General features: G+C 46.9%; 1 protein-coding gene across 1 annotated transcript in view; it reads left to right on the top strand.

The window, feature by feature from the left end:
- The window catches only part of LOC123343369 (uncharacterized protein C3orf20-like), a 67,083-nt gene extending 41,251 nt beyond the window's left edge, over positions 1–25,832 (top strand). Inside the window, exons 11-12 of the mRNA XM_044978502.1 lie at positions 825–967; positions 24,216–25,832. Coding sequence (XP_044834437.1) covers positions 825–967; positions 24,216–24,249 — 177 coding nt within the window. The 3' untranslated portion in view covers positions 24,250–25,832. The remainder of the gene's footprint in view (positions 1–824; positions 968–24,215) is intronic.
- Positions 25,833–26,940: the final 1,108 nt, after the last annotated feature.

Genomic DNA, 26,940 nt, shown 5'->3' with positions numbered 1-26,940 from the left:
CTCTGCACCGAAGAGGTTCTCGGCGCCGGCGCCGCTGGTGCCGAAGGTTGGAGCGACGCCTCCATAAGGATCTGCTTAAGCCTGTAGTCCCGTTCTTTGCGTGTCCGCGGCTTAAAAGCAGAACAGATAACGCACTTGTCGGTGCGATGTCCTTCTCCGAGGCAACGGAGGCAAGCGTCGTGTGGATCGCCAATTGGCATCGGCCTTTGGCACACAGCGCAGGGCTTGAAGCCCGGTGCCCTGGGCATGAGCCCGCACCGGGAAGGGAAAAGGGGGGGAAACCCCCCTTAACCGTTTACTAAAACCTAGAACAACTACACTATAACAACTATAATAACTCTAATCACTAACTAAACAACTAACTATATATATACAAGATAGGAGAGCTAGGGCAGTGGAGGCCAACGAGCACTCCACAGTTCCGACCGGCCGTCACGGGCGGCAAGAAGGAACTGAGGAGCGGACGGGCCGGCTGGGGTATATATTTAGCGCCATAGCGGCGCCACTCCAGGGGGCGCCAGCCGGCCCGCCGGAGTTGCTAGGGAAAAAAGTTCCGGAGAAGCCGTGCACGCGCGGCGCGCACACCTAACTGGAATGCATTGGAGCAATCACTCGAAGAAGAATGAAGTGCTTTGAGACACTTCAGAAGTATGACACTTTTTAATAAAATAATGAAAGGCCAAAGCTCAAGGCAGCAATTCATGTAAATAGCTAGGCTATTTCAGAGTCATTCCTGTCAGTTCCTCAACCTAATTTCCTCATTTAAAACAACAGGTGGCTGTTCCTATTTTAATATTATGGACTTTTTCTATGTTCCTTGGCAGATGTACATTCAAGGAAAGCTGCTCTTTGCCAATTATATTTTCAATGGATATAGCAAGTCAGCTAAAGACCTTCAAAAACAAATAGCAAAGACCAGGAGTGATTACCATATGGGCTACTGTCTACCCAACGATTTCAGATTCAGGTATTTTGCTTTTTCTGTACCTAATCACCTCATTCTGGGAGCTTTGCTCCCTCTGTCCAGTTTTTTACATTTAATTTGTTGCAATCCAAAACAACATAGGCAGTATTTTCAATATCAAAGGGATGCTATTTATGACACATTGACGTATTGGCTGTAGTCATAGTAGTACAGATAGGATTGTTTACTTCCCACCTCATGCAGGCTGCAGAATCATTTTTAGCAAATTCTGCTATTGCCTTGTATTGAGGAGCTCCTGGGAGCTAGGTGCAGGTTCAGGCCAGTTCTGCCATTCCTCTTTGTAGCCAACCTGAGCTGAACTTGGCCTTTTTAAGGTATGCCAGGTTTGCCTTTTTGGAACTCTGCATGGAAATTAAAAGACAAAATATAAGACAAATTACTGTAAATCCAGAAAGTCTCTTGGCAACTTACTTTTTTGTCATTTACAGTTAATAACCACAAATATGTTTTAGAAGCACAGACCAGAGAATAGCAGCCCAGGGTTAAATTTTTCCCAGCAGCGCACTGAGCACACAGCCTGGGGAGCACTATGATGAGTTAAAGCAAACTCAGAAAGACTGCCAGTGATTCTACAGAAACTACCAAAGCTCCCCCTGAAAAAGGCAGAGAGCGAGGTAGGAACAGAAGCAAAACCAATGGCCATTTTTTTTTGCAATATACATTAATATGCAGCCCCTCGGAAACCTCTCATTCTTATTATAGCAATTGTGCCCAAAAGGCTACAGTCCAATCAGAACCCCAATGTGCTAGGTACAAATACAAATGCCACTAGACTCCAACGTCGGCTAACCCCTATATCTTATACTGTGTGGTCATTGTCTAGTTCAGGGGTCTCAAACTCAAATGACCCCGAGGGCCGCATGAGGACTAGTGCATTGGCCCGAGGGCCGCATCACTGACACGCCCCCTTGCTGCCCCTGGCCCCACCCCCAATCCACCCCTTCCATGAGGCCCCGCCCCTGCCCTGTCTCTTCTCCACCTCCTCCCCTAAGCGCGCGCAGTTTTAATAAATATATACACTCAGTAATGCACCTCACTCAAAGGACAAAACACGCACTTAGATTTACTGCCTAAGGCTCTGGGAGGGAGTTTGGGTGGGGGAGGGGGTCTGGATGCAGGCTCTGTGCTCGATGCAGGCTCCAGGCTGCGGCAGGGGGTGGGGGTGCAGGCTTTGGGACGGAGTTTGGGGATAGGAGGGAGTGCAGGGGTGAGGGCTGTGGGGCTGAGGGCGAGGGGTACATGATGCAGGAGGGGGCTCAGGGCTAGGGAAGAGGGTTGGGCTGTGGGGTGAGGGCTGTGGATGAGGGGTTCATGATGCGAGGGGGCTCAGGGCTAGGGAAGAGGGTTGGGCTGTGGGGTGAGGGCTGTGGATGAGGGGTTCATGATGCGAGGGGGCTCAGGGCTAGGGAAGAGGGTTGGGCTGTGGGGTGAGGGCTGTGGATGAGGGGTTCATGATGCGAGGGGGCTCAGGGCTAGGGAAGAGGGTTGGGCTGTGGGGTGAGGGCTGTGGATGAGGGGTTCATGATGCGAGGGGGCTCAGGGCTAGGGAAGAGGGTTGGGCTGTGGGGTGAGGGCTGTGGATGAGGGGTTCATGATGTGAGGGGGCTCAGGGCTAGGGAAGAGGTTTGGAGTGTGGGGTGAGGGCTGTGGATGAGGGGTTCATGATGTGGGGGCGCTCAGGGCTGGGGCAGAGGATTAGGGTGCGGGGGGATGAGGGGTTCATGATGTGGGGGCGCTCAGGGCTGGGGCAGAGGATTAGGGTGCGGGGGGATGAGGGCTCTGGCTGGGGCTGAGGATTAGGGTGTGGGGGGATGAGGGCTCTGGCTGGGGCTGAGGATTAGGGTGCAGGGGGATGAGGGGTTCATGATGTGGGAGTGCTCAGGGCTGGGGCTGAGGATTAGGGTGCGGGGGGAATGAGGGCTCTGGCTGGGGCTGAGGGTTTGGGGTTAGAGAGGCTCAGGGTAAGGGAAGCCTGCCTTGCCAGTACTGGCGGAGGGCAGGCACTAGGACCCTGCACCCTAATCCTCAGCCCCAGCCAGAGCCCTCATCCCCCCACACCCTAATCCTCTGCCCCAGCCCTGAGCGCCCCCACATCATGAACCCCTCATCCCCCCGCACCCTAATCCTCTGCCCCAGCCCTGAGCGCCCCCACATCATGAACCCCTCATCCCCCCGCACCCTAATCCTCTGCCCCAGCCCTGAGCACTTCCCTTCCCCCCCCCCAGCCCGGCCCCGGCGGGTCCCGCTTCCCTTCCCCCGGCCCGGCCCCGGCGGGTCCCGCTTTCCCCCCCCCTTACCCGAGCGCGTCTCCGGCGGTCCCGCTCAGAGCCGCGTGGTGAGGGGGCGGGGCTGTGAGCTCCACGCCGAGCGCAGCGCTCAGCCCAGAGCTCCCAGCCCCGCCCCCTCCCCACGCGGCTCTGAGCGGGGCGGGGCTCAGGCGCTCGGACGGAGACTCGGCGCTCTATGCGCCGAGGCTCCAGGAGAGGGGTGGAGGCGGGAGCCTCCGCTTTTCTCTTGGGGGCCCCTGCGGAGCTCCCCTGGGGAGCTCCGCGGGCCGCAGGGAAGAGCTCCGCGGGCCGCATGCGGCCCGCGGGCCGCATGTTTGAGACCCCTGGTCTAGTTCATTCTTGTGTTAACAGCTTGGAAACAGCACCCTAGAATCAACCATTCGGCAGTAATGGCAAAAGGACCTGAGATATTGCCCCAGATACAGCGTACAGCCCTTTGCTGGGAAAATTTTAGTTACCTCTGACAGATACCAGAGGAATCTGTCTTTTTTTACACACATTTAGCTTGTCATGCCAATAAAATCTCATTGAATTGAACTGCAAAATGGTAGAAAATAGCCACCAGTCTGGTTAGGGTCATATTTTCACTGACATAAACTTGTCACTTCACATGTGAACAGCCAGAACACATACTGGAGGAAGAGAGAAGTTAGGGATAAGATATGGCAGATAATTAATGGTATGTTTTCAAAAGCACTCAGGGCCTGACTCTGCTCCCATTGAAGTCAATGGTGAACTCCCACTGACTTCAGTAGGAGCAGAGTTAGGCAAACACTGATTTAGGTTGGCCCATGCCTACACTAGAGAGCTGTGCTGCTGTCAAATCTCTTATGTAGCTGCTCTATGCTGGCGGGAGAGAGCTCTTCCATTGACATAATTAAATCAACCCCAACAAGCAGCAGTAGCTGTGTCAGCGGAAGATGCTCTCCTGCTGACACAGCGCTGTTCACACCGGCACTTCTGTCAGTGTAACTTACGTCATTCGGGGTGTTTTTTTCACACCCCTGAGTGAAGTCTACACTAGCACTTCCGCTAGTTATAGCGACAGAAGTGCTAGTGTAGACGTAGCCTTAGTTAGTTCTCTTGCTATCTGGGCAGGGTAGAGGTCACCGAACATATTATGTGCATCCATGCTGTCCTGTCCTGAACCCAAACTGGTGCATGGCAAGGTAGAATTCCTGTAAGAGACAGGTGTCTGTTGATGCCATTCACCCATCATGTTTTAGGTCGGGGGAGTGTGTGTGGATTTTTCCATCCTGCTTTCATATGGCTGAAGTGATGATTCTCACAGGGAAGTTGGTAGGCATTTGGAGCAAATGACCATACCATCTTAGAGAGTGCTGGGCGACCATTTGAGAGAATGGGACCTGTTTAGTTAGAACACTGATCTCTTAATTCAACCTGAATGGAAACCATTTGATGTTTTCAATCACACAGAGATGCTTTATCTGAATGGTGTCCAACTTCTTCTCTTGTCCAACTTCTTTTCTATCTCGACAGTGAGGGGCCATGTTTCAGTCTCATAAATCAGGATGATTCACTACCGAAGCATTGTGTATCCTCAGCTTTGTCTCTCTATTTATAATGGTATTTGAATTGCAAAAGATGTTCTTGATGAAGTGCTCCATTACTGACTGTGCTTTTGCAAGGCTGAGTACTTTTGAAAATCTCACTCTGGGAAAAGTAGTGCTAGCATGGACAGGCTGCTGCTGTGATGTCATCTAGACCAGCTCTGAGCATGATCAGTTGAAATATTTGTCAGAGTAATGGTGGCTGATCTATATTTGAGCTCCCAGTGTTGCTGCCACTTACAGTAGTGCAAGGGTGAGGCATTTTTAGAAAAATGCTAACAGATAGCTTACTAGGGGCTTGACTGTCCATGATCGGAATTAATCCAACTCCTGGAAGAACCTGTGGGAGGGGAAAGTTGCACAGGATACTCTGTGGGTTTGCCAAGGGATGATGCCTCCCCTCTTAGCCACCCCACCTCCATAATCTGTGGATTCCCAATGGTGCAGGAAAAAACAGTGTATATGCCATGTTAACTCTCTTTCGTCTCCCTCCCAATGCCTTTGGGCCCACGGGAGTGGGATTTTGACTATGTTAATCCCCTCCGTGGTGTGAAGTGGAGAGGATGATGTCCACACTCAGTTTCTACAGTAGGGAAGATCAGACGAACAATCTGTGACACCAGTGGGGGTTAGTATTAGGAATGAGCAAACTGATCCAGGCAGATTGCAGACATTCTCCACCCAAACTCAAGCTGAACTTTTTGGAACTCTGCATTTCTCCTCACAACCTCTCCCCTCTGCCCCCAGTTTTTGCATGGGTCAGTTGTTTCTAAGTGCCGGGCAGGAATGGAAGCAAAATACCAGGTCAGAGGCTGTTGTTTTAGTGTTTCCATCCCAAAAAGAAGCAGAAGCTACTAGAAACATTGCAGGGAATTGTTCTTTTACGCTTTTAATACACAGATCCAAGAGGTCAAGATATTTCAGATACCCGTTGGATTAATACCTGAAACTTGGGGTGCACACCCAAAATGGACCTATTGTACATAACTAATTAGCATGGAAGAGAAGGGACAGAAATTGTTAGAGATAGAAATGACCTATGAGATCACAATTCCATGCCCAAGATAGATAAGTGCCCCTCCCCAATACCTCCATTTCCCAAAGAGAGAATGTATTGAATGTTAAATTAACAAGAGATTTTACCCAAATTGCTGGAGAAAAGTGCAGGGGATGGAATGGTAGTGGTGTGAGAGTACAGAAGGGGTGCCTTTTCCAGAACTGCCTGCTCGTGCTAATGCTGTTTTCCTTATTTGAACTTAACTAATCAGCATCTTTGCCACACAAATCAGCGTTATCTCTGAAACGATGATAAAGCTGTGGAAAAGGAAGCTCTGTGTGCGTCACTAGGTTTAGAGCAGCCGGAGGGCTGTGTGCGCGTATTTATGTAATTAATACAGCTACCAGAACCAACAGTTTGCCTCTTTGTAGGTTACCCAACAGTTACATGGAGTGTCTGAGCTCTCTTCTCTACCTTAGTAAATACCCCTCCCCAATAAGGTCTCCTCTTGCACCCCCCTCCATTGCTGTTGCATCATCACTGTGATCCAGGCTCATGACCTCCATATAATTTTTTCAGTTCTGTCTCCCTGAACTTCCAGGAAGTGCCCAATCCAAACTGGTTCTCTCTCTGCCACGTCAAGAATCTAGTACTTCCTTGTGTCTGTTTCCATCACTAAAATGCCCCTCTACGCTTTGCACATCTTCTGCCTCAGCTACTGCATCCGTTTCCTCTCTGGCCTTTCACCTTGCTCCCCATTCCAGTCCATTCAGAACACTGTGGCTAAAAATTAAAAATTTATTTATCTTACAAGGAGGCAAAAGGTTCCTTCTCTCCCTGCTAGGTCAGTCTGCCTGTTAGCATCCTCTACTAGCGTGCCTGGTAAATGGCTGCTTCCCAGGTTAGGTTGCCATAGCTAAGAAGAATGAAAAAAAGCTAGAAACTACAAAGATTAGCTCTTGAAAAAATCAGGCTGAATGTGCTTCCCCTCTCCTCACAAAGTGTAAAATAAAACCAGATTTGCCACAGCCTCTCCCCCCCACCAGAAAATCTGAATAGGATGTTTACTATCTCCACATGGCAAAACATTCACAAGTTGCCAAACATCATAAACCTGGTGTATGATTCCAATTCAAAGGAGACAAAATCATATGTAAATAAACTAATTTTATCCTTCTCTGTCATGGGACTCTACTGCTCCCTTGAACTGGTAGCTGTTGGGAAGCAGCAAACGGTAAAGAATGTCCAACAATCCAGAGAGGGAAAACGTCCACCATGGTAACATTATATCAAGCTGACTGTGGACACATTTCTTTAAAAAAGGGGGGGGGTCTTAAAGAGGGAGCACCAAAGGATGATTGAAGGAGGCATAAAAGAAGCAAGTCAGTTTTGTAGCTGCTCAGTAAACCACTTTATACAGGGCTGTTTCCCTGTCCATAAAGTAGCTGTACCTATGGATCCTTTGTCTTCAGGAGGATCTCAATAAGACAGTTGACTTAATCTACCCAGATACAGAAGTTTTGATGTTTTGTACCCCTTCCTATATCCCCCATATAACACCAATACATCTGGCTTTCTACACAGTAGAACATTACCACCTTTACCAAGCCTAAAATGTTTAATTGTTTTTCTAGGGTGTGGGAAGATTTAGGATCAAAGGAGGGCAAGGAACTGACTGGTTTATGTGGAAGGCCAAACTTCTCTTGGAAACGAAGGCTATGTCTACACTACTAGTTATGTCACTCAGGGGTGTGGATAAGCCACTCCCCTGAGTGACATAAGTTACACAGACCTAAGCGCCGGTGTGGACAGTGCTATGGTCAGCAGGAGAGTGTCTCCCACCGCTAGTTGGGGGTGGATTAATTAAGTTGACTGGGGAGCAGTCTCCCGGTAGCTTAGAGCGGCTACACTAGACAACTTACAGTGGCACAGCTGCATTGGTGCAGCTGCGCTGCTGTAAGCTCTCTAGTGTAGCCATAGCCAATATTGGTGACTTGCCGCAGAACTATTTTATCTGAAAAAGAAAAATAACGCTGGATGATGAAAAAGGCCCCAAGTTCTCTAAATTTTCTGAGCTGATATGATGGCCAAAAAGAAGGCAAATTTTAGAATGCAAAACTAGGAAGACACTTCCCTCAGTGGATCAAAGTGATTTAGCAAGAGCTTGTAGTACTAGACTGAAGTTTCACTCCTCATCAGATCAGGGATCTCTGAAGTGCTGTTGCTTTCAGAAAGCAGGAGATAGTGGATAAAGCGGTAGGCTAGACATGGAATGGATGGGATGTATGTCTCTCAGTGCTGAGACTTTCACTTCCAAGAAACTAGAGCTCAGACCCTTATGAAAGTCATCTATTGGGAAGTCTAACGTGTCCTTTGTGGACAATAGCAGGATGTTTGCCTACCTCTTCATGCCCTTGTAAGCTCAGCAGGAAGAAAGCTTTCTGGATTTGAAAAGGAAGTCATCTAACTTTTGAGAATAACCATGTTCGGGGACACATGAGCCTTAAGGTTCCATGGTACAAGTCTCAGATGCTGCAAATCTGGGTGGGTCGAGGTCCCAAAACATTGGCAGTATCCACAACTTGAACCCTGACTTGTGTATCAGTTTGGGAAAACCAAGGAAGCTTGGGTTATTAAGGAGTGACCAAAATTACTGAAATGTGATCCTGGCTCATGTTTCTGGGCACCTTGCATCTCAGGGCAAAGGAATAATCCCAGAGACCCGGCAAGAAGAATGATAGTGTCCACTCTCCAAGCCTGTAGATACTAATGCCAGGTGCATAATTTTGTTATCTTCCTATTATTACTAGTCATTGGGTTGCAAACAGGTTTGCTTGTGAAAATAAACATCTTGGTGCAATCTGGTTGGAAACTTGCTTGTTTAACCATGTCCAACTCATGATGGTTGAGCTACTCAGCCTGACTGCTGGTGTTACCACCAATGTGTATAACTCCAAGGAATATACCCAGGTGTTCTGGTGTCTCTCTCCAGCATTTTGCTCTGTTGTGGAGGGTGAGAGAAGCCATGATGGTTCTGTTTTCCATGTGAATGGCTACAATTCCTGCTGGGACCCTTGGGAGGAGGGCGACACTTCAATGCCTCACTGCCCACAACTCCAAAGAGGCTAATGCCAAGCTGGCATTCCCAGGATGACCATTTGCCCTGTGCCATGTCAGGTCTCATCTGAGCTCCCCATCCATCCAGGCTGGTGATGGTGCAGAATCTTTAGCCCAGGGTTTGCCGTTGGAAAGATGACAGGGTTGGTGCCACCACTATAGATCAGCCCATATTCTGAGTTTGGTAGATGCAGTGCCTGGTCAGAAAATTGTGAAGGGGTGGAGGTGGAGCACTCCCCAGGGGAATCATTCAATCAACTGAAGGCCCTGGTGATTGGTGTGCTGATGTCTGGAGGGTGCTGAAAAACTACTTGATGAAGGCTTCAATTTGTTTGAATTTTCTTCTTGGTTAATCCCACAAGGTCCAGGCTCACTTGAATAGACCCACCCTACATGTAAGCATACCCAAACTGGAATGAAGGAGCTTTTCTGATGACTCGCTATGAATCCATAAGGTTCCAGGAACTGGATGGGTTTAGGAAGCAAGACAAGCTCTTATCTCATGGGATTGCATCTTCAGCAGTAGATCATTCAGGCTGTGGTAGATCTGGGTGCCCTCTTATCTTAGACAGGATGACCATCAACATCATGAACACCAGTGGAACAGATGTTAAGCTGAAGAGCACTGGCTGGAGCCAATGATGGAAGCTCACAATCACAAAATGTCAGACCCTTTGGTGGCAGGGAGGTATTGGAACATGAAGCTAAAAGTCCCATTGAAATTTATGGAGGCTAAGAAATCTTCGGGGGGAAGAGAGAAGAGGGGATAGTTTTTGGCTCAGCAGAGCTAAAGCCACTATCCTGAAACACAGAGTGGTTGAAGGTGGACAGAAATGGAATGGGAGCTCCAGACCTTTTCAACTTTGCAGAGGATCTGGTGTGGAAACTAGAACCTCTCTCGAAGGGGCCAGGATTATTGCTCCGAGACAAAGAAGATTTGCTACAAAGTGCAGGGACCCTGGTCTTTTCACATGGGCTTGGGGCAAAGAATGCATAAGAAAAAAGAAGTAGAAGAGTTTAAAGTATATGAGGAGGTCTTGACTGAACATCTCAAGACCCATCTGTCAGAAGTGGTACTGGCCAAGAAATTCTTGGACTGGAAGAAATTCTTGAGCCTTTCCTTCCTTCCTCCCAAGGGAAGATTGGCCTCATATGAAAGAGCTTCCCTGTCTGGATAGGTCTTCTGAAGAATCTCCTCTAAGTTTGATGCCAAACACAGGAACAGGAAACCTCTGATGATGAGGATGGCTGTACCCTTACAACTGCTGGGGAATCTATTGCTGAGCGATTCCTAGCCTACCTCAGTGTGCTACCCCCTGAGGACATTTTCCCTGCCAGGCAGAGCAAGCTGGAGGGAAAGGGAAAATTGGCAAAAATTCCTAACAAAAAGAGCCCTCAGACAATTGCTGTGGAAATCTCTGCTTCAGAGCTCAGAGGCAGAAGATTGAGGTGTGGTTCACTAAATATGTCTGTAGCATGTTCTAACAGTCAGATTGTGATGTAGGGAGAGAGGAAGAAGAAAATAACTTCTTTTCCTTCTTTGAGTCAGGCAAAAGCCAGAAAAAAAACCAACATTTCCAAGATTAATGGAAGTGCGTATTCACACTACATAGAATCTCTTTCTTGCCTGCTGCTCAGACCAATCCTTTTATTGGCTTCCTCTCATCTTCCATATGGAGTTCTCTGTCCTCCCTCTCAAGGGTTAGCATAACTCTTCCCCCACCTCAATCTCTGCTCTCATTTTTGATCACTTACCTCCACCTCACCACTCCCTTAGGCCTGGTCTACACTAGGACTTTAAATCGAATTTAGCAGCGTTAATTCGAACTAACCGCTCAACCGTCCACACCAGGAAGCCATTTAATTCGAACTAGAGGGCTCTTTAGTTCGAATTCGGTACTCCACCCCGACAGGTGGAGTAACGCTAAATTCGACATGGCTAGCTCGAATTAGGCTAGGTGTGGATGCAAATCGAACTTACTAGCTCCGGGAGCTATCCCACAGTGCACCACTCTGTTGACGCTCTGGACAGCAGTCCGAGCTTGGATTCTCTGACCAGCCACACAGGAAATGACCCGGGAAAATTTGAATTCCTTTTCCTGTCTGGGCACTTTGAATCTGACGTCCTGGCTGGACATCGGGGCGAGCTCCGCAGCACCTGCAACGATGCAGAGCTCTCCAGCAGAGGAGTCCGGCCAATCCAAGAATAGAAAGAGGTCCCCAGCATGGACAGACCGGGAAGTCCTGGATCTGATCGGTGTGTGGGGCGAGGAGTCTGTGCTGTCGGAGCTGCGCTCCAACAAGCGGAATGCAAAGACCTTCGAGAAGGTCTCCAAAGCAATGATAGAGAAAGGATACAGCTGGGATGCAATGCAGTGCCGCATGAAAATCAAGGACCTGAGACAAGGCTACCAAAAAGTCAGAGCGGCAAACGGACGCTCCGGAGCCCAGCCCCAGACATGCCGCTTCTACGAGGCACTGCATGCCATTCTAGGTGGGTCTGCCACCACTGCCCCACCAGTGACCGTGGACTCAGTGGATGGCATAGTGAACCTGGACAGTTCCTCCTCGATGTTCGCCGATGGGGAAGATGAGGAAGGGTCTGTGGAGGACGGCACAGGCGACAGCGAACACAATACCGCTTTCCCTGACAGCCAGGATCTCTTCATCACCCTCACAGAGATCCCCTACCAACCCTCCCCGGCCGTTAACCCGGACTCTGAATCAGGGGAAGGATCAGGCGGTAAGTGCTAGAAACATGTAAACATTTATTTTTTATAAAACAGGTATAAAAAAATAGAAATACTATATATAAAATTTTCAATGAAAAACTATATGAAAAGTAGGTCCACACATATAGGGATTGAACAATAATCCTCCAGGGACAATTCAACAAAGGTCTCATAGAGGTCCTTGAAAAGCCTCCGCAGGAGGTTCCTGGGGAGAGGTGCCTTGTTGGGTGCTCCGTGGAAGCACACTCTTCCGCGCCAGGACATCCTTATGTACATGGGAATCATTGCCTCCACAAGCATGGCCGCATATGGTCCTGGTCTCTGCAGGGCTTCCCTTAGCATCCGCTCTTTGTGACTCCGAGGGACCCGCCTCAGGGTGATCTCGTTCATGAAGTGCTGCATCTAATTAGGGCAATTAGTGTATTGTTACTGTTGTGAATGGTTGACTTTTACTTTGCATAACAATGACCCTTGCTTAACAGCCACGTGTTGTAGGCCACATAGGAAAAGCATACGTTGATCTTTCCCGTGCACTGGCGGGAGTGGCTGGAAAAGGATCAGAGTATATGATTTCCAGATTGCCTTTAGCGGGAGGGCACAGCTATCCATTAACTGATAAGCAGAATGTGCTGTAAGGCTTACCAGGACTGTCTGCTAGACGGATTCAGCTGTCTCTCCCCACTTGTCCGCTCTCCTGTGCAATGCCGCAGCCAATGAGAGCGTATTCTGAAATCTCGAACTTGTCCTGAGATCTCGTGAGACTTGTTGCCCTGTATGGAAATCACTTACTTTTCCCATCACACAGCTTCGGCTCTTTCCCGGACTGCCCCGGCATCCCCCTCGCAGAGGCTGGCACAGATTAGGTGGCAAAAGAAAAAGACTAGGGACGAGATGTTCGCGGAACTGATGGCCTGCTCCAGAGCCGAGGCGGCAGAGCAGAGACAGTGGAGGGAGACCCTATGTCAACAGCATCGCACACACATCGAACGGGAGGATAGATGGCGGCAGGAAGACCAGCAGGCAACTCAAACGCTGCTTGGGCTAATGAGGGAGCAAACGGACACGCTCCGGCGCCTTGTTGATGTTCTGCAGGACCGCAGGCAGGAGGACAGAGCCCCCCTGCAGTGTATCTGCAACCGCCCTCCCCCGCCAAGAAGTCCTGCCCCCCCCTCACCCAAAAGTACAAGACGGAGGGGCGGTAGGGGCCGTGAGAACTGTCACTGCACCACTGCATAGCGCTAATGTACCACACACCTCTCACACTATACATTTGTAGAAGTGCTTCCCGTACAGGCTCACCCAGTCCCAAATCCAAGTTTCATCCCCCCACTGTGTATTAGATTATTAAAAGCTGTTTGCTGTTATTCACTGTTTCGGTCACGTCTTTCGTGTCAGAGGATTTTTTTGTGTATGGGGGGGAGGGGATTTATAATTGCACGGTATAGCCTACATTACCAGGGTACAGACTTGGGGGCATGATCAACTGCAGGGCACACACACACTGCAGTCAGTAGGCACCAGGGTCACTCTGTGTGGTGTATGCTGCCCCGGGTCATTCTGTGATGTGTATGCTTGTCCAGGGTCCTAGCGCCTGCCACCCCCTTAATGTTAAGGCACGCTGCCCTTACCATGGACTTCCACCGTAGCAACGAGCCTCTCCGCTGCCCTGAGCCCCAACAAGAGCCCTCATCCACGGACAGATACTCACCCTTCCCCCACACCCCTCACCCCTTCCTACGCCCAAACCCGCAGCCCACTGCCGTCATCCAAACCCCTATCCAAAGAAGGCACCACTCGCCCCTTCCTGCAAACCCACCCCTTCCTGCAAACCCTCCCCTTCATGCACAACCACTTGCAACCGTCCCCCACCCCAGAGACCTATGTAGGAGCAGGAGGATGTCATTCCTCTATGGAACAAGCGGTCTGTACATCAGTGCACACCGTACCCAGCACAGTATGCGTCCATGTTTCAACAACTGAACAGAAATGCAAAGTAAAACAAAGATTTAATAATGAGTGTTACAATTAATTTGCTTTAAAACGTGCTTTGGAAGTGGGGGAAACTTGGAGAACGGGGTATGTAACCGCAGATCGAAATCGACACATACAGACACAGGCCCAGGGTCAGTTTCTCTTGAAAGCAAGTGGAGAGTCATAGGTTACCCTGCTCTCCGAGGAAACTTGCTTTCAAAGCCTCCCGGATACACAGCGCTTCCCGCTGGGATATTCTCTCGGCACGGGTGTCTGGCTGAGCGTAAACTGCAGCCAGGCGATTTGCCTCAACCTCCCATCCGGACAAAAAGGTCTCACCCTTGCTCTCACAGAGATTGTGTAGCACACAGCAAGCAGCAATAACTACGGGGATATTCTTTTCGCTGATGTCTGAGCGAGTCAGTAAGCTCCGCCATCTCCCCTTGAGACTTCCGAAAGCACACTCCACCACCATTCTGCACTTGCTCAGCCGGTAGTTGAAGAGTTCCTTCTCTCTGTCCAAGGCGCCTGTATAGGGCTTCATGAGCCAGGGCATTAGCGGGTAGGCTGGGTCCCCGAGGATCACTGTAGGCATCTGCACATCCCCAACCGTTAGTTTGTGGTCCGGGAAGAAAGTACCTGCCTGGAGGCGTTTAAACAGACCAGAGTTCCTGAACACACGTGCGTCATGAACCTTGCCCGCCCACCCAACGAAGATGTTGGTAAAACGTCCCCTATGGTCTACCAGTGCTTGCAGCACCATTGAAAAGTAGCCCTTTCGGTTAATGTACTCGCTGGCCTGGTGGGCTGGTGCCAGGATAGGGATGTGAGTCCCATCTATAGCCCCACCGCAGTTTGGGAATCCCATCGCGGCGAAGCCATCTATGATGTCCTGGACGTTTCCGAGAGTCACTACCTTTGAGAGAAGTTGCTCAACGATTGCGTGGGCTACTTCAATCACAGCAACCCCCACGGTAGATTTGCCCACGCCAAAGTGGTTCGCTACTGACCGGTAGCTGTCTGGCGTTGCAAGTTTCCAGAGGGCTATGGCCACTCGCTTCTGCACACTCAGGGCTGCTCGCATCTGGGTGTCCTGGCGCTTCAGGGCAGGGGACAGCAAGTCACAGAGTTCAAGGAAAGTGCCCTTACGCATCCTGAAGTTTCGCAGCCACTGTGATTCATCCCAGACCTGCAGCACTATGCGGTCCCACCAGTCCGTGCTTGTTTCCCAGGCCCAGAATCGCCATTCCACACCATGAACTTGACCCATTGCCACCATGATCTCCACGGCATGGCGTACCCTGCTTTGTGAGAGGTCTGCGCCACTCTGTGAATTCCTGTCCTCACCGCGCTGCTGGAGCCTCCTCGCCCGATTTCTCAGCAGCTGACTGTGGAAGAGGTGGACGATAAGGTGCGAGGAGTTGACAACGGCCATAAGTGCAGCGATGATCGCAGCGGGCTCCATGCTCGCAGTGCTGTGGCGTACGCGCTGTAACTGACAAGAGAAGGGTGCGAACAGATTTCCCGCCGGAGCTTTCAGGGAGGGAGGGCGTGATTGACGGTTCAATGACAACAGTTACCCAAAAGCACCCTCGACACATTTTTCCCCCAGGAGGCATTGGGAGCTCTACCCAGCATTCCAATGGGCAGCGGGGACTGCGGGAACTGTGGGATAGCTTCCCACAGTGCACCGCTTCCAAAGTCGACGCCAGCCCCGTTACTGTGGACTCAGAAATTCGAATTAGTGTATTTACTGTGGATACACAAATTCGACTTCATAAGGTCGAATCCACAAATTCGACTTAAGTAGATTCGAAATAGTCTTGTAGTGTAGACAAGGCCTTAGTGTCTCTCTCTCATGCTCATGCCTTCTTCCACAGTCACCTATGCCTGGAACTCCCTTCTTATCCCACAAGGTGTCCACCTTTCCTTTTCCAAATCCCACCCCACAACTTGCTTCTCCCACAAAGCCTAGAAGTACTAATGCACATCAGTAAAAATGCTGCCGCCTACCCTTGAGACTAAAGACAAAATTGCTCTAAGACAGAACCTTCTTCTGGGTTTCATCTCCCAGTACATTTTATTGTACATCGTCCATCTACTTAGACTGTAGCTCCTCCAGACAGGGATTTTCTTCTGTATCTTGTACAATGTGTGTACAGTGAGTACTATGTCAACACTTAAATAGAATCATAGAATCACAGAACTGGAAGGGACCTTGAGAAGTCATCTAGTCCAATCCCCTGCACTTGTGGCAGAACATTCCTGATAGGCATTTGTCCAACCTGCTCTTAAAAAATGATGGAGATTCCACAACCTCCCTAGACAATTTATTCCAGTGCTTAATCACCCTTACAGTTAGGAAGTTTTTCCTAATGTCCAACCTAAACCTCCCTTGCTACAATTTAAGCCCATTGCTTCTTGTCCTATCCTCAGAGGTTAAGAAAAACCAATTCTTCTCCCTCCTTCTTGTAGCAACCTTTTACATACTTGAAAACTGTTATGTCCCCTCTCAGTCTTCTCTTTTCCAGACTAAACAAACTCAATTTTTTCAATCTTCCATCATAGGTCATGTTTTTTAGACCTTTAATCATTTTTGTAATAATTGGATTAGTTGTACTAAAGTAATATTATACAGCCCTAGTACAGTATCTTAACTATGACAATATTACAGACTGCAAACGTGATCCTTGTTACATATAGGGCTCATATGTATGAAAAACTGACATTTAAACTCTGGGCCAGTCCAGGATCACGTTGGAGATATTAGTAACAAAAGCAGCACAGAAGACGGATGAGGAAGAACAGGTTTTAATGAGAGAAAGGAAGAATATAGTATACAGCTGATACAAAGAAGTACACAGTATAAGACAAGTGTCTAATATATTAATAGAGAACTTCAGAAACAGAACATTTCAAATGGTTAAAGAAAGTGACTTGCTCAAAAGTTACAATCTTATGTCTTTATATATATACATTCTTGGCAGTATAGGAAACATATTCAGTTCTTACATAGAAAATCTTGACTGTCCAAAGTGGTGGTATCACTTCCCAAGGAATAGTTGCATATGGTACGTTATGAAGAATACACAGAGGCAGCTCAAAACTTTCTGAGAAGAAAAGAAAAATGTAAAGGGTTTTTTTGGGTAAACCGATCCCTCACCCTAACAGCAGCAATTTGATCTGTTCCATATTCAAGATCAAAAGTACTGGAAATGGCAAGTGATGATGATAATACCTAGCTCTTATATAGTGTTTTAATCAGTAGAACAAGCAAGACCTTTTGTACTGCGCAACACATTAGAGCTAAAGTATACACCAAGGCCCAACACAGCAGAGAATCCCTCCTACAAGCCTCCTTTCCCTAAAGAGACCAAGCAATTTCCACTCCCCTAGCCTGCTGACATAAACCAGCTCTATGCTTCCCATCTTTCCTGGGGACACGAGGCAGCAGCCAGGAATAAGTAGTGGGATATTTCTGATGAGTCATACCTGGGTGGGAAAAGGCTCCAGGAGGGGGCTGGCAGCTGTTAACCTGAAACCCAGGCAAAGGAAAGTTCATAGAAGGGGGTTGCCCTGTGAAGCTCCTACCACCATCGGAGCACAGCATCTGCCTTCACCGCATGCTAAGCATGGGGATAAGCAATCCCAGGGTCAGTTAGGCTACTGTGGTAGCCCAATCGCAATAGCATGACCCCAGACTGTGCTGCCATGCCCCTCATCGACTCTATTACTGTATCTGGTCGTGACAAGGAATACAACTATCTGGGCACATATCCCAAGGTCCAGCCCAAAGCTGCATCAAGATTCACATATGTTCGTATGGTCATGTGGCTGCACGCTGAGATACAGCCTTGTTAGGGGGCATTATTCTGCTGTATCAAGCACTGGAGAAGGGTGAAGCTGGAGAAACTGCAAGCAGGAAGCTGAGCAGAGTGGAGGAAGGACCTGAGCAGAGGGAGATTGATAATCCACCTCTGGTCAATGGGTTTATGGGAAGGGATTGGAGACCACCATATCTCGATTGTTGCGACCTCCCAAGGCTGTTTGTCTTCACTGCAGCTACCTCAGGGGAGCAGTACACATTAACAGCTACTTTGGGGTCTGCACTATAGCTCAAGGAGTGGTGGCTACCTCATCGTGAAGCACTGATAGAGGGACACATGTTGATGTGTCAACATGGAGCATGTTAAGGGAAAACCCCGCAACTGAGCCTGAGTTAAGTCTGCAGTGAAGACAAATCCATAGTCTAGGAACAATATGTGGAAGCCACACCCTCAGTGGCATAGCTCCCCTCCCTCAATGTCCTGTCTCCTCCCCCGCCCCCTGGCCCTTTGGGAGCTCTCAGGGTTTACAGAGGGAGCTTCATTTCCTGGAACCTTAGGATCCTCACACCTGGGGAAGGCATCTGCAGTACTCCTGAGCCAAGCTCTTGCTCCAAAAGCCCCCCCCTGCTGCCTGCCTCCTCAGCTGATACCTTGTCTCCTCTCTACCAAGCCCCCATGTCAGCTATTTATGTGATACAAAGGGATTTTTGCAGCAACTTGACAAAAGGAAAAGTGAGGGCACTACCGCATGGTCGTATACGGGGCCTTGTCAGAGTAAGGGAAGGTGCAACAGAGTGTGCACGTTATGTAGAAAACCACTCTTACTTCAGTCATTAGGTATTTGGCCAGGAGTAACCACTGGTCATTACTGAAGTGCTTGTATCAATGAGCCAGCACTATATACTGCAGAAACTACCTATTGCCAAAATATCTAGCAGGAAATTCATCTTCAGGGGAAAGTCAAATTATGAGCAAACATCCATATAAATAGGACAAAACTGCAGTGCTGATAAAGCATGTCCACTTTCCCATTCCCCCACTCATCCAATCACAGCTAATCAAAGGGCGAAGTACAGGCAGCCCTCATGAATCGAGTGGGAAAGGTGGTGGTGGTGACAGCAGGGGAAGTGGTTGCGTTACAGATGCTAAAGAGAGAAATAAGAAAAAATATAAGGGTAACCAGAAAGACTTTCAAAGTGGACAATGTTCAGTTTCACAGAAGAAAAATTCCAAAATGGAGGGAACTCACCCAAAGAAGAATATGAAGGTAGCTTAACTTAACAAATAGTGAATTAAAAAATACAGGAAAACATGTGACAAAGATGTCATGGCCTGCTTCACAGCTACGGGAGAAGGGATGGAGATAAATAGAATGAGAGAAAAGGAGAAGACACACAAGAGCAACTGGGAAAGGGCCACAGGCAACAGACCCCATCACAGAGAACCTGGTATGAAAAACTCACCAATGCAAGGTGGTTGAAGGTTACTCAACTCACTGGCCCCTGCTACACAACGGAATTTTTCCTGTTTCCCACTATTGCTAATAGCTGTTCAGCTCCCCAGTATCAGCAGTGCTGGGAGCTCTAAAGCAGAAGGCTGTAGATCCTGTTCTAAGCACCGTGTCACATAAACCTGCTCAGAGCCAATCTAAAACAGTGTCAGTGGCTGGCAGGCTATCTACATTAGGGCTCCCACTGGAGCCGACCCACTGTTATGAATGATCAGTTTATGGTAGTACCCCTCATGTTCTAGGTGCGTTTCAAACACTGCAGAAGGAGTGCTTCCATTGAGAACTTCCAGCCTAAGGAAAAGATAAACTCTAGATGGAGTTTAGAGGAAGGGGAATAACTGACAGTTTATATACAGGTCAACTTGATTCATTGTCAGCAGTATAGCAGAAACGATCTTTAACTGGAACTTAAGTGTGGACAGGGTAGGGGTCTTGAAGATGAGCTCAGGGCTGCTGGAGCCAAACTGCTCAATACAGAGATTGAAAAGGAATTCTATGGTGTCTAAATTGTTTCCTGTCTCCACCTCACAGTAAAGGAAGTGGGAATCCTGTGAATGTCTGGGAATTTCACAGCACAGGTTCATTTCACAAATAGATCCACTCCATACTCCCCGCACAGATTAGCCTCATTGGCAGTTTCTCACTGTAGTTTGTTCTTTTGTCAAGATGTTCCTCTTACACTTGGGCTGTCATTTAGTTTGTTAATAAAATAAATAAATTAATAAATATAATCAAGGTTTTCAGGATCCTTTTCTTTCCCCGGCTTCCCCTTGGCAATCTATACTGTGGCTATGGCTTTAAGAACCCTTTTAGGGAAATACAGGAGCCAACAGCACAGCCAGGAATCATGGGCAGGAAATGCAGAGGAGCGAACCCAGCTGCCCTCATGCAAAGGCTTGATAAGGATAAACAAGATTAAAAGGCTTTTCTGATTACATTTGTAATATCAATATGCATTTCAGATACATTCATACAGCCTGTGTAGCAATCTGCTCAAGTGGGTCTCCGTTTTCCTTCCCTTACTTAGTTTTTCTTGTGCAATCATCTATTTGTTTTTCTCCTTCATAAGTAACCGTAAGGTACAATATGGGAAAGAACACACTCCACAGCTCCACAGCCAAGGCACTTGGAGTGCTACATGGCAATTTAAAAGGTATAAAAAACATCAAACCATCAGTATAAAAAACATATAAGACTCAACAATGCAGCCTAATTAAAAGGGAGAGGGTCCTATTCAGGGCAGACATAGTAAAAACAAACAAACAGACAAACAGACAACTCCTCTGGAAACACATTTCCTAGATGCTCTTTTAGAAGCATGAGAAACTAAGGGGGATGACCCGACAAAGCAACTTCCAATCCCTAAAGCTCCTATAAGTAAAGCACAAACCCCAACTCAACAGCAGAATGGCGAGAGAGTGGGTGTTGTCAGAGCCTGTTAGACGGTGGACTGGTTCTTTTATCCGGGTTACGGCTCAGCCTTATCTATGACAGGCTTAGCTCACCTCCCCAAGATGTGGAAATTAATAAGAGGAGCACAGGTGACTAAGAGACCTGCTGGGAGACATGGGCAGCCTGTGGTCAGTCAAGAGGGACACTCCAAGGAAGGGAATGCTCCATGAGAGAGCAGAAGACCAGCCAGGAAAGGGCCAGCAAGGAGGCCAGGCTGAGCATACAGGAAGAGGCCCTGGGAAAAAAAGTCAGGGCAGTTTGGGTTACAGGGCAGAGTTCACTTGTTTGGGATCTCAAGGCTGGAGACTGGTAGAAGAGGGTGGACATGGGTGCTCCTACAGGGCCGCCCAGAGAGGGGGCAAGTGGGGCAATTTGCCCCAGGTCCCGCAGGGGCCCCCACGAGAGGTTTTCGGGGGCCCTGGAGCGGGGTCCTTCACTCACTCTGGGGGGCCCTGGAAAACTCTTGCAGGGCCTGGGCCCCTGGAGCTTCTTCCATTCCAGGTGTTCGGCGGCAGGGGGGCCTTCCACCTCGAGGCGGAAGGACACCCCGCTGCCGAATTACTGCCGAAATGGGACCCGCTGCCGAAGTGCCAGGTCTTCGCCGGTAATTTGGCAGTGGGTGGCCCCCGCCGCGGGTCTTCGGGGCACTTCGGCGGCGGGTCCCAGAGCAGAAGGACCCTCCGCCGCCAAATTACCGCCGAAGCGGGGGCCCCCTGCCGCCAAAGACCCCAGTCCCCCTGAATCCTCTGGGTGGCCCTGTGCTCCTATGCTGCCACTCCATGGAGTGGTGCATACACCCTTGTCAACAAGGGAGAAGAAGGGAGCATTTGAAGCCCAGGAAGGTTGGCCGCTGAACCAAAGAGAAAAGCTAAAAACTGTTGAGGGAGAAGACAGACACTCAGAAGACTTTTGCCTGGCGAGAGTCTGGGGCAGAAGAATGATTTTGTTTCCTTTTGGACTTTAACTTTGGAAGAAGTGAACTATTGTGACTTACTCAGAGGGGTGAGTCACCGGAATAACCTAAAAGTCCTGGATGACTGCTGAGAGGGAAAACCGAGGCAGCAGATGTGCACAGAGGCCAAATACTAGCCAGGCAGGGGATGAGGTTTCACATACAGCCAGGGCCTTAAAAACCAACAGGACCAGCTTAAAATCCACCATCAGGCACCACAGGAACATTGCTCCATGAGGTAAGAGTCCAACTACGTCAATAAAAACTTAAACTTAGATGTTAAGGGAACAATGGAGACTGAGAACTTAAGATGTCTTTAAATTGCAAATGGCAGGCGCCAGAACATGACACAAGTGGCCATCATACCCCCAGGCATCCAGTCTTTCTACAGCCAAGCTTCAATGTGTAGTCAAAATAAAACTGACAACAAAAGGAACAGTGTGCACTGTACAGCTGCTGGGTTTGATTCTACAAGGTCTACTTAATTACATGGGCTGTAATGAAACCAGAAACCAGGGCAGAGAATATGAAATGGAGGCTGCATGCAGACTTTAGTTACAGAGTCAGGCTAAAACTTTTCATGCAATAAGAAGGTGACAGATGGGGGCACTTACAGAAATACGGGATGGAGACCAGGTCAGAGTCAAAACTGTTAGCTTACTGTCTAAAGTAGACGGGGAAGACGGGATTGGATTTATACAGCCCTGGCTCCCTACATCTCTATACTTACACAAGGAAGACCCAATTTATATAAAAAAGTTCTTCAAGGTTCTTCAGAAATAAAACTACTAAAGGAGTATACCAACACCTGGGTTAGAGCTAGAAAAACTCCTGTAGCCAGAAAAAGAAACATGATTAAAGACGCAAACTAACAGACTTCTCCTAGCCGCATTACCATTCCTGAATTACACAGTCTAGATTTACATTTTCTGGAATGCTTGGTCAGTGGAGAGCTTACTGCACAAGATAATGTAAAGAAGAAATAAAATTGGACACAGATTCTGTGTCATTAAGCTGGAGGCCTTATTAGAGTGGAAATGGACTATGGAAGCTCTTACCATCACCTCAGTAATAGCCCAGTCATTTCCACATGATTGCTGTTCAGTGGGCTGTAAGAAATGAGTGGTGAAGAAGAGGCCAAAGATTGAATGGCCACATAGACTGAAATTCCCTCTCAATCCAAGGAGTAGTCCCTTCTCCAGGCCAACTACTGAGGCAAAGTGATAGGGCAATATGAGGATTCATACTGCTGTATCCCCTCTGTGGATAAAGAGAGGATCCTGGTTTCCAGGTCTAAAATGGAATAATTTAACCAGCAATAAATCCACTTAAAACAAGTTACACGGAAAATAATATACATCATCTGTTAAGGGTCCTAAAGGGAAAGAACTGTTCAGCTGAACTGAGACAAGAAGCATTCTAACAGTGCTAACATTCAGTGTCTGTCTACACAAAATATTTGACCAACTAATACTAGGATATCACATAATATGCTGTTTCATGTCCATACTGCATAAACCAGATTAATTTTTTTCAGTAGTTCAAAATTTTAATTATAAAATGCTCCATTAGTGAGTGAGCTAAAGTGAAAATGTCCTTCCACTACCTACGGTACTTGGATTGTTTCACAGGCCCTGGGATCACACTATCATTTTTTGATTGTAGCACATGTAACTTCCTTCCACCAGATGTCACATGTCTAACTGCAGACTCAGTAGAGAAGCCAAGAACTTTAAGGGCCTTTCAGGATACTGTGTGTGGGAAGCTTGGCCTGCTGCTGCCCTGTAGATGGAGGCCCAGTCTACACTTAAAACTTAGATTGACATAACTACAGTGCTCAGGGGTGTAAAAAATCCATACACTGGACAGAATAGCTATGCTGACTTTACCCCTGGTGTAGATGCAGCTTGGTCGATGGAAGAATGCTTCCGGTGACTTACCTACTGGTGCTTAGGGAGGTCCAGAAAAACCCTTTCCATTGCTGTGGTCTACGTCTACACTATGGGGTTAGAGCAACATAGCTATGGTGAAAAACTACACTCCAACTACACGATGAGAACTAAATCCATACAATTTATTCAGAGCTGGAGCTCGCTGCTGCAGGGAAATTTCTCTCTCTAAATATGCAAATTAGACCATTAATTTGCATAAGATGACACATGGAGCAGCACAAAACTAGACGTCTATGAGCTAGTTTAGATTTTATCATTTGCTAGTTTAGATGAGAAACCATGGGGACAATCCTGATTACTGGCTTTCATCCCAAGGCATATAAAGTTGGGCAATGACACACAGAAATCCATTATTTTTTTAGGATCAGACATTAAGAGCAGCCCTTAATGTCACTGCCCAGCCACGACACTTCATTCTCTGGTAGATGCAACTTCTAATGAGGGATTTTAGGCACTGATTTCCACTCCCCCCCTCCCTTTATTTATTTAGTAACCAGCCTGTTCTTAACAGGAAAAAGTGAAGGAAAGTATTGGTCACTTTCTGTTCAGAAATGTAAGACTGTTTGCAGTCCTCTTGCCCCCAGCTGAGAAGGTCAGGGGCCAGTCTTTAAATACTGAGATATGGAGGAAAGAGAGGCCAACAAAGTGACTCACTTATTTTGAGACTTGACACTAAAATTGCTGTTACTTCTAGACTACACCCAATGTTCACTGTTCTTCAATAAGTCAGAATTACTAAATTCTTCGTAAAAACCAATATGCACTTACAAAAAGCAGTGTAACTTGAGCTGCAGTATATCTTGATTTCCGTTTTGAATGAAATACTTCCAGTATGGTCTCTATTTTATGTTTGTGTTTCAGTTTCCGAGAGGACAGCTTGCAGAGTTACTCTTGACATACAAAACAAAGCCAAATGGAAATTCAGAACATGTTTCTAAACTTATTTACTGACAGGTAGGGAAAATATCAGGTTATGTGACAAACACTTGAGCAAAACTATTGTGGTATACGGTATTTTAAAATATGAAAATCTTGGTTGCATTTTTTCTAGGGTTCTGATTATTCTCTCCCAAATGTTTAAATAGATTTTGAGACATTTGTAAATAAGGGAAACATGGTAACTAGGGCCTGGTATTATAATTAAGATAAGTTAAGCTGTCATGGAGGATATAAAACTCCTGCTGAGATTATTAAAAGTTAGTATTATGTGTAATTGAAATGGCTGTTTTTACCTTTTAGTGATGGAGTAGGAGAAAACTGATGGAGCGTCAATCATCACACAGCCAATAAGATTTAGGAAATCAGTCAATTGCCAGGTGGACCTCATCTGGGAACTGGCAAATTATAGGGTTTGTGGATAGTCACTAAGGAGGACGTGAAGAAGGGAGTGTTCCTGGTTTCTGCATGGAGTGGTTGGGTCAAGATTGGGTCAGGATCAAGGGATTGGGTCAGGATCAACGGGTTCTCTACAAAGCAAGTTACTGCATGGCAAACCAGGATGTGAATATAGAGTGCACCAGCTGCACTATTGCACAATGCAAGTCCCAGAGTGTGGCATGGCTTACAATGCTTTCAAGGAGTACTACAGCAAGCTCCACTATGGGATTTTCACTGTGCTGTAGCAGTGTCCACATTATTGCTCGGCAAGCTTCTGCACTGTACTGGCTTGCCAGGCAGTAAAATGCTGTGTAGACGAGCCCCAAGTCCTGACCAGACAGCCTGCTTCCCCATCTCTGATACCCATATATTCACTGTTACTAAACTTGTAAATTCAGTGTGTGTATAGTAACTGATCATACACAATATGTGATGGCATGTGCTTGTTCATCAGAGATCAGATCTGGGGTCTTAAATGTTCAGCTAGTATTTAAAAAAGTGCAGTTCGGCATTATTAGAGTATATTAGACCAGGTGGCAATCGCTGAAGATCAAACTAGGTTTTATTTTGATTCAACGACTTCTTGTTTTGCATAGCAATGAAAAACATTTATCAAAGAAATCCCGTTGAATATCAATACCTTTTTTCCTCCACCAAGCCAAATATTTTCTTTCATCTCATACGCAGCAGCTAGACATATGGGACAGACAGACAACTAGTCCTCATTAAAATGGGAAAATAAAGTTCAGTAGTTCAAAAGTTTGTTGACTTGCTTATTTGCAAAGAAATTAACAAAACTGTGACCCAATTCTGCTATTCACATCCATCAAAAATGTTCAATGAAACCAATAAAGCGTTGGGTGTGCAAGGAACACAAGCATAAGGTTCAGTTTGGACACTCAATAAAACCAGTTAGTCTTGACCTAGTCCATCAGTATTTCCCTTTATATGTGGATTAGTTGATTTCAAGTCTGCAGTGAGGAGTAGGAACGATTTATCAGGAGCTCAATTATCTTATTACTGTCACACCAATAGAGGGCTTGGCAATTACTGATATTGCTTATTATTGTTAAAAGTTGTACATTGTTTATAATTCACCAAAACCACATCCATTAGTGCATGGTTTTTCACTTTATTATAAAAGCAGCAAAGAATCCTGTGGCACCTTATAGACTAACAGACGTTTTGCAGCATGAGCTTTCGTGGGTGAATACCCACTTCTTCAGATGCAAGTGGGTATTCACCCACGAAAGCTCATGCTGCAAAACGTCTGTTAGTCTATAAGGTGCCACAGGATTCTTTGCTGCTTTTACAGATCCAGACTAACATGGCTATCCCTCTGATACTTGACATCACTTTATTATGTTATGTAAAATAAAAAATGGTGTTAATCAACAATAAATATTTCTATCATAGATCTCTGTCTATATTCAAATGTTTATTTGCTACTATATCTGTAAAATTTACAGGCATAAATTAGATGGGCTATCGGATTACAATTAAATCTAGAAAAGTGAGTTTTGCCTTTAGGATTCCTTCTAGCTGGGTCTAGTCAACAAGAAATACCTTCGACATTATTTAACCATACATAACTGTGTGCGCCTCCAAAACTTTATGAAGGCATTATTTCCTGTCAATTCTACTCACTGCAAAGAACTCTGGCTACCGAGATTCATCAGCTCACCTCTGTATTCAATGTGGATGTCATGCTAAAAACAATCAGATTTCAAAATTAAACAAAACCTAAAAAGTAAGAACTTTGTTTTTATTAAGATCTCATTCTGCAGTTAATGAAAGAACACTGAGCAGCTTTACTTCTCAGATATCCACAATATGTTAACACAGTGCCTGGGTGCTAATGCAGACCTGCGTACGGTATAAATTTGTAAAATGCAGCAAGAAATGTAGATGGTCAAAAAATCTAATAAACTGCTCCAGAGGCTCTACAACTTGAAAGCAATGACTTTTCAACAGGCATCATCATGAGGAAATTTGGACTATCAGAGTCTATTTATAGGGTAGCTGGGAACAAGTTATCAAATCAAAGGAAGCCATTCTTTGGGTGCAGTGGGCTGTTAACCAGATTTTTCTGCAGGGAAGATATTAAATAAATAGCCACTAAAGTAGATTACCCACTAGTACAATTACATGTGGCATCTTAAATGGATGGAAATATTGTGTGTGTGTTTTTAAAGAACACACTAAATAA

The sequence above is a fragment of the Mauremys mutica genome, chromosome 1, assembly GCF_020497125.1.
Source record: "Mauremys mutica isolate MM-2020 ecotype Southern chromosome 1, ASM2049712v1, whole genome shotgun sequence".
In the NCBI taxonomy this organism is placed as follows: Eukaryota; Metazoa; Chordata; order Testudines; family Geoemydidae; genus Mauremys; species Mauremys mutica.
This window is presented reverse-complemented; position numbering and strand designations above follow the sequence as displayed.